Source organism: Ammodytes marinus (assembly GCF_949987685.1).
Source record: "Ammodytes marinus genome assembly, chromosome: 21".
Taxonomy (NCBI): Eukaryota; Metazoa; Chordata; class Actinopteri; order Uranoscopiformes; family Ammodytidae; genus Ammodytes; species Ammodytes marinus.
The window spans coordinates 7,544,662-7,553,659 of record NC_137225.1 but is presented as its reverse complement, the minus strand read 5'-3'; the positions used below and the strand labels follow the sequence as shown (position 1 = coordinate 7,553,659).

Here is an 8,998-nt window from a genome sequence, read left to right as displayed (position 1 = left end):
CAGCATTTCTGGAATATTTTTATTTAACCACAGACTGTGTGTAAGGATAGTATACTGAAAGAAGGTTGGATTCTCCTCTCAGCCATCTTGACTGCTACGCTGCTGCCCCACCGCCCTGAAGGCTGTATTCTCCCCCTCCTCCTCCTCAGCTGAAAGTAAACACGGGCTTGCACATTGCTCGCAACTCCCTGCGAGATCCCACAGAGGAGCGAGATGGGCTCGCCTCACAACAACATCTAACCGGGAGCACAGGCTTGAGCGGACGGGCTGAGAGGATTTACTACAGCACCACTGGTCGGTAGAGGGATGGATCTGCTTGGGATTTACCTGCTCCTCTCGCTCGCTCTCCTGCCCAGGTCCAGCTGCACCACGGCCAAGGAGATCACCTGCCAGGAGATAGCCGTGCCCCTGTGCAAAGGCATCGGCTACAACTACACCTACATGCCCAACCAGTTCAACCACGACACGCAGGACGAGGCTGGACTGGAGGTGCACCAGTTCTGGCCTCTCGTTGAGATCCAGTGTTCGCCGGACCTCAAGTTCTTCCTGTGCAGTATGTACACGCCGATCTGCTTGGAGGACTATAAAAAACCACTACCGCCTTGCCGGAGCGTGTGTGAGAGAGCGCGAGCCGGCTGTGCGCCTTTAATGAGGCAATACGGCTTCCCTTGGCCGGATAGGATGAAGTGTGATTTGCTACCAGTGCAAGGAAACCCCGACACTCTGTGCATGGACTATAATAGGACAACTGACTCCTCCACGGTCTCCCCAGTCCTCCCCAAACCCACCAACCACCCGGGTCATAAGGGCTACAATCCAAACCCGCCTAGTAAAAATAAGCCCAGAGTACCGGGGGTCGCGCCAGGGAAATACAAGCCGATACCCGGCGCTGCCCCCTGCGAGCCGAGCTGCAAGTGTCTGGAGCCCATGGTAGCTGTGAACACGGACCGCCACCCGCTCTACAACCGCGTCAAGACGGGCCAGGTCACCAACTGCGCCATGCCGTGCCACAACCCCTACTTTACGCACGACGAGCGCGCGTTCACCGCCTTTTGGATAGGACTGTGGTCGGTGCTGTGCTTCGTGTCGACTTTCGCCACAGTCGCCACTTTCCTAATAGACATGGAAAGGTTCAAGTATCCTGAACGACCCATTATATTCCTGTCAGCTTGTTACATGTTCGTGTCAATAGGCTACATTGTCAGGCTGATCGCAGGACACGAGAAAGTGGCGTGTAACAGGGAGTTTGACTTGGAACACATCCACTACGAGACCACCGGCCCCGCGCTCTGTACAATAGTCTTTCTGCTTATTTACTTCTTCGGCATGGCCAGCTCCATCTGGTGGGTCATTCTGTCGCTGACGTGGTTTCTCGCGGCCGGGATGAAGTGGGGCAACGAGGCGATCGCCAGCTACTCGCAGTACTTCCACCTGGCCGCCTGGCTCATCCCCAGCATGAAGTCCATAGCGGTGCTGGCGCTGAGCTCCGTGGACGGGGACTCGGTGGCGGGCATCTGCTACGTGGGGAACCAGAACTTGGACAACCTGCGGGGCTTCGTCTTGGCCCCTCTAGTGATTTATTTATTCATTGGCACTATGTTCCTACTGGCCGGATTTGTGTCACTGTTCAGGATCAGGAGCGTCATCAAACAAGGTGGCACCAAAACAGACAAACTCGAGAAACTGATGATCCGAATAGGCATCTTTACAGTGCTGTATACGGTGCCGGCCACCATCATAGTGGCGTGTTACTTTTACGAACAGCACAACAGGCAGAGCTGGGAGATCACGCACAATTGTTCGAACTGTTTACTAGAGAGGGACCGAAGGAGTCCGGACTATGCCGTTTTTATGTTAAAGTACTTTATGTGCCTTCTGGTGGGCATCACGTCCGGTGTGTGGATCTGGTCGGGTAAAACTTTGGACTCGTGGAGGGCTTTTTGCACCAGGTGTTGCTGGGGCAGCAAAGGCACCAGCGGCTCCATGTACAGCGACGTGAGCACCGGACTGACGTGGAGGTCAGGCACGGCCAGCTCCGTGTCTTGCCCCAAGCAGATGCCATTGTCCCAGGTTTGAATGAAAAAAGAAAGCAGCTTATAGGGACTGCTAATTGTTTGGGAGATAACCCATCACTCCCTGTCTTAAGCTATTTGCATAGTAATGAACTGCTGCTGAGGTGTCCCTCCCCCCTACCCATTTCTCTCCCCACACACACACACCTATGTGTGGAAAGAGCTGGTTGAAACAATGTAAAATACACCTGGCATTAACACAGGTTAATTCCTCTCTGTTTATATGTATTAGAGGTACAGATAGACTGAGGCTGTTTTAACACAAACGGGGCATTACCTGCTGTAGACAGAGGGACAACTTTGTTCCCAAACTGGCGTCACACTAAGCATTTGTTTTTCGTATGTGCCATTTCTATCTACACAGTGCCAGATAACATTGTATGATTCAATCACGTCAAAGATGGTTTAAATTAAGCCTTAATTGCGCCCAAGTATTTTTTACGGGTCGTTAATTTTTTTTTGTAATTTCAAAATGTATTTATATAAAAGTTATGTAAGAAAACAACGTGTACATTTGTGTATAAAAAAAGAAAACTTTATAAGCTATTGTAAATCTGTACAAAGTGTAGATTTCTCTTTTGTGAGGAATAAAGCAATATGACAACTTTATTTTGACAATAAAACATTTGATAAACTTATTAAGTGTCTGTGTAACTTCTGCAGTGTTCTCCCCCTCACCACCACCCTGTGCCAAGGCGGTCTGTTGTGCTCTTCAAGTCATAGTTGTGTGGCTCCTTGTGGTCACCCTGTTGAGGATGGCAGCAGCAATAGCTTGCATTTCGAGAGTCCCCGGCTAAAAAGGAAGCCCCCTTTTTAACCATCAGAGACCGGTAATTAGAGGCAGGGGTTGAGTTGGAGCATCTCCATAATTGTTAAAAGTCCCCTTCACATGCCTGCCCAAGCCCGCTTTTTTCTTAATTTAGCACAAAAAAAAGGAGGGGAGTGGGTGAATGGGGTGGGGGGGGGAGTTTAAATGTAGGGAACCGGTCCCTTTCATCCACAGAAACTTTGATCTTTCCTCTTCAACAGCCCTAGAATAAAGGTGGCGTCTATTAGGAGTGTCTTTCTGATGTGCCAAGGTTCCCCCTAAATGTCCCCATTTCGATGCTTTGATGGACGTTGTACAATTGAAAGAGGTATTTTGGACCCCCCCTTCCCACCTCCTTGCCTCTTTTCTGGGTTTGTCAGAGCTTGAATCCTGCCAGAGCCCCTGTGTCTTGTGTTTGGTTTTTTCTGCCCGGGTCTGAATTGAAACATCTTCTCCCTCGGCTCAAGCTGTGTCAGCGAGTGCAAGGGGGCCTTGACATGAATGATATTGAAATGACAATGAAAGCCCCACAGGTGGTCTGTTCACATGATCTCACATCTCAGGGGCCCTCCTAATCGAGGCATTTTTCAGCTACAAATGTATCTGCTTTGGTCCCCAATTAAGCCAATGCACTGGCATAAGATGATACAGTGTAACCCCTGCGTAGAAATGCCTTTGATATTTACTGGTCAATGGTGACAGTGGGCTTTGTAGCGGCTGCTTTGTTCCTGCTTCATACCTTTTATGCTCAGAATGTAGATGTAAACCCCAGAAAGATGTGTCTCTGTTGGGAGTGTAAACCAGGCACAATAATATTGCATCACTGCTGTCAGTAAGGACACCAGGCAATGAAGATGGAACTTATCACAAAAATGAACTGTTCTTAATATCTACAGAGCATCTTGAGCATTGAGTGTCCACCTACTTTATCAACAGCTCTGAGCGGTTTCAGTGCTTGTGTAAGATCACGTTTGGTGTAGGCCTATGGTTTAGTTGCAAGTTTCATTCATTTTAAAACCATGGCATGCTCTCTGTATGGTAATGTACATTCAATCACATTCTGAATCCTTCGCTGTTACATTTCCATCAAACAGTCACAGTTGCCTCCAGCCGTGCAGCTTGTTTTTCTGGTGTTTACCTCAAAACCAGCAGCTCCCACTGCCAGCCTGGCATCAGGGACCTTAACATGCAGCCCCACCTAGTGGTGGAAGGAGCACCGCACACCTCCACATGCCTTTTGCTAAGACCACAGTGTGGGTGACAGGATTCTAAAAATGATTCCATTTTGCTTTTAATACAAATAGAATTAATACTAAGTTCCAAACATAAATATTGCTAGTAGTGATACAAGTTCCTTTTTACAATCTCTTTGTTCATAAAACCAAATGTTCACACATTAGCTGAGCCGTGAGATGAAAGATTTCTGATGAGTTTGAAATACAGAAAAAAAGGCAAATAAAAGTTATGCTTATCTTAGAAAGTTAACAGTCAAGTTGTTATCTAAATTTGAAACGAGGGTCGATGAAGTGATTTTTCAATTTTCATAATTGTTTCAGCCATTTATCAAGTACAAACAGTGAAACAACGAGCTACACATTCCCTTGTTTTAATTCTCTAGGATGTTTGTTTGTCGTAAGGGAGTGAACAGAACCTTTTTTGGGGGGAGGGGTTGACTGTCAGACATTGGAAAAACATCAGCTGTAAAGTTGTCATGGCCCTTTTTATCACTGTTTTCTACAATACATAGACAACATTATTAATCAAAATGTGTTTGGCTGATTAAATATATATATTTTTTTTTGTATTTTGTATAGCCCAACTTCAAGAGCTCACATTTGACACACATAGAACAATTATTAAATGACCTCCACAGATGAGTTTTCTTGCTAGTCCGGATTGTATGACACACGATTTGTTTAACCTTTTATTGATAGATGCGAGGAGAGGATACAGGTTGGAAATGGGGAGAGAAAGGGGGATGACATGCAGTAACAGTCCCTGAGTCGGATTCGATCCCACGACCACTGCGACAAGGACTTTACCTATATGTTGTACGCACTCTACTCACTAGGCCACGGGGCGCACCAGTTTAGGAATAAGAACTAGACACTTAACAAATGAACCTGGCTCCACAAAACCAACTGTCAGGACGTTTAAAGCAGCAGGTCTTGGCTGGGCTGCTGTGCACACGTTGTAATTAACAGGTAACAGCCTGTGTCCTCCACAGGAAAGGAGAAAGTATGAGAGGAGCTTCACACAGACATGGCATGGTTGGGTAAAAGCAGGGCCGCCTTAATGCACGGGCTTACCTGGGCTGAAGCCCCAGGGCCTACAAGGATCAGGGGCCTCTAAAAAAAAAAAAAAAAAAAAAAAAATTTTTTTTTTTTTTTTTTTGCTGTCTCAATATAGGCCCCTGATCTAAGAAGGCCCCGCACATTGTCATTTAAATCAATTATTGTCTGGCTCATGATAGGCCCCTGATCTTAGGGGGGCGTAGAGAGATCAGGGGCCCATCATGAACCAGTACATTTTTGTTATTTTTGTTTAAATAACATTGTTCGGGGCAACGCAGATCAAGGGCCTATATTGAGATGAGCCATTAAAAACAAAATGAAGAATTCAAAGAGAGAAGTAGCTTTGGGATAAGGGATTATTAAAAAAAAATTGGAATGCTGACTGACTGGATTTTTTAAACCTGTATATTTTTGTTTCTGCTTTTTGGTATTTCTGTGTCTCCAAATGATTTCAGAAAATAGCTCACATAGGACACAGTTGATTTAGCCTTAGTTTTCTTGTCAAAGTGCACCAGATTGATGCATTTTACTTTAAAAGGTTCAAATTTTTCTTCCGGGGGGGCATGCCCCCGGACCCCCCTAGAAGGTCCTGGGTCCCCACCACTGTCTCTTCAATAACTTGGAAAAACACAGTAACCAACCATGTGTGTTTGGTTATTAAAAGTCACTAGACCAGGAGGGGGTTTAAGTACATGTTACCTTAAGTGATTTTGTATTTCATCAATAGAGATATTGTGGTGTAGACTAACATGGCTTTAACGCATCTGTATTGTAAGACCGCCGCCCGGGGGGCCTACAAAACCTCTCAGCCCCAGGGCCTAGTGGCAGGTAAAAGCAGCCCTGGGTAAAAGCACAGGTCAACAACAGTGAGTTGATGGTTTATTTTTATTAGGAAGTTATGTATTACTTATCTGATCTTGTTGGGGCTTGTTCTCAACTGCCAGCTATGGCCCATATTAAACAAACATCTTTAAGGTGGTATCACTGGGCTACATTTTTTGCAGGGGTGTAACCAAAGTAAAACATTAAATACACTTTAACAAATAAATCCATCAACTTGAGCGTGAATCCAGGAGATGATCTTCGACGCAGCTACTCTGATTGAACTGTCTTCTTCCATTCCCATGTACTGGAGGAACATTCTGACATGGTTGGCCATCAAATATTAATGGCAGGGTTTGATCATAGGCAGACACGGAGGAGAGTATATGGGGTGATGGGCAGGTCAGACCTCCTTAATGCTATTGATCCTCATGATACACCCAGGAGAAGCTTGTTATTTTATCTATTTATTAATTTATTAATGCATGAGAGGAGATGGTGCAGCAGTGAACGGCATCCTGTGATCTGCAATGGCTGTCCTAGTGTAAAACATTATCATCTATATGAGACCACATTAGTATTTTTACTCTCCTTACCTTATTGACATAGTTTAAAGAGCCTTTGAATACATGTGATTACTCTAGTTCTATCATTTATATTTATCTTTCAGATGGCATCATCACTTGAAGATGCGATAACATTAACAAAAGCACAAATAGCCCAAAGGGGAGTGAACAGAAGCCTTTTTTGGGGGGAGGGGTTGACTGTCAGACATTGAAAAAACATCAGCTGTGTTTGCTTAAAGTTGTCATGGCCCTTTTTATCCATCTTTTCTACAATACATAGACACAATTATCAATCGAAATTTGTTTGGCTGACTAACAACTAAAGAGCTCACATTTGACACACATAGAAAAATAATTAAATGACCTCCACAGATGAGTTTTCTTGCTCGTCCGGATTTTACAACACACGATTTGTTTAACCTTTTATTGATAGATGCGAGGAGAGGATACAGGTTAGAAATGGGGAGAGAAAGGGGGATGACATGCAGTAACAGTCCCTGAGTCGGATTCTAGTTCTATCATTTATCGTTATCTTTCAGATGGCATCATCATTTGAAGTTGCGATAAGATTAACAAAAGCAAGAGTAGCCCAGAGATTCCATGGATAGGTTACATAAAGCATAATTGTTACCTCAGGTTTCTGTGACCCATTTAGATTAATGTTGAAGCTTTTCATCTTCCAGCTCAGGCGCTTTATTCCCAGGTGCCCGTTATTCGGCAGATGTATGAAAACAGAGGGGTATCAGGCAATATTAAAAAAAACATATATATACACTTTATTAGTTACCGCGGTTCAATTTCATTTAACTTATCAGCCAATCACATGGCAGCAACCCAATACATTTAGGCATGTAGACCTGGACAGGACAACTTATTGAAGCTAAAACCGAGCAACAGAATGGGGAAGAAAGGGGGTTTAAGTGACTTTGAACATGGCAATGTTGAGGGTGCTAGACGGGCTGGTCTGAGTATTTCAGAAACTAATGGGATTTTCACTCACAACCATCTGGAAAATGCCTTGTTGATGTCAGAGGTCAGTGGAGGATGGGCATACTGGTTTGAGATGATAGAAAGGCAACAGTCACTCAAATAACCACCCGTTACAACCAGGGTATGCAGAATACCATCTCTGAACGCACAACACGTCCAACCTTGAATCAAATGGGCTACAGGAACAGAAGACCCCACTGGGTGCCACTCCTGTCAGCTAAGAACAGGAAACTGAGGCTACAATGCGGACAGGCTCACCAAACTGGGACAATAGAAGATTGGAAAAGTCATGCCTGGTCTGATGAGTCCCGATTTCAGTTGCAAAGTTCAGATGGTAGGGTCAGAATTTGGCATAAACAACATGAAAGCATGGATCCATCCTGCCGTGCACCATCAACCATCGTCCAAAGTCACTTAAACCCCATTTCTTCCCCATTCTGATGCTCGGTTTGAACTTCAGCACGGTGTCTTGACCACGTCTACATGCCTAAATGCATTGAGTTGTGCAATACCAATTTTTTCCACTCGAAGGAGCCCTTAACTAGATGTTGTTTTAATGGTGGAATAACAATTTGGAAGAAAGGATACAAACTCTATGTAATAATAAGTAATCTTTTTCACATTATCAACAGGGCTGAGACAACACCCTGCACAACTAACACACACACACACACACACACACACACACACACACACACACACACACACACACACACACACACACACACACACACACACACACACACACACACACTGCCATCAAAACAACTAAACATAATGGAATTAAATGGATTACACAGTGTATTTAAGAAGATTTAATTTCTTCCTCATTATTTGAAGTTGAGGCTGATTTAAAGTGGCTAGCTGTCCGGCTTTAAAAGGGTTGCTCAACTCGCAGCCCTGTCTCTTATGGCTACTTAATGTTAATGAGCAAGCAGCCTGTTGCACACAGTAAAAACACGACAAAGCAAGTTCTGACCGGCCTGTCTTGAATACCTGTCTTGAATATTCAAATACTTAATGGGCTTTAGGGGGCATTCTTTGCTAGCTGCTGTTTTGTGTCAAGTATAGCCTAATGAGCAGCATAGGACACACCTGGTACAGCATGCTTGCTATAGTTCTCTGCGGCCCATTTTACATGCAGAAACCCTTAAAGGGATAAATGAAAAAGATATATGATTTCTAAGGGGTGACTTTGACAACTGCAAAGAGTGCTACCAAATGTGAACACAAACTAAATGGATCACATCAAGGGAACTAACAATCCACATTCTTGACTGAATTTTCCAAAAAAGGACCCAAATAGTCAGTAGCCTCGTTTGAGAAGGAGCCGTCTTCAAGTGCCCCTGGCTGCAGCTCGCAGATCGAGGAGGAGCTTAAATTTAGGTTTAAACGTTTAAGCAAAATTTAAAGGCCTACTTCACCGGTTTGAATATGAAGGTGTAT

The 8,998-nt window shown here is 44.6% G+C and overlaps 1 protein-coding gene across 1 annotated transcript; it reads left to right on the top strand.

Moving 5' to 3' along the window:
- Positions 1 to 306: 306 nt before the first annotated feature.
- fzd8a (frizzled class receptor 8a) lies at positions 307 to 2,076 on the top strand (the record flags this gene model as incomplete). The annotated part of the gene is made up of 1 exon (XM_080049840.1): positions 307 to 2,076. One exon carries the CDS (start codon positions 307 to 309, stop codon positions 2,074 to 2,076), a length of 1,770 nt encoding a protein of 589 aa, XP_079905966.1.
- Between the last annotated feature and the right edge of the window lie 6,922 nt (positions 2,077 to 8,998).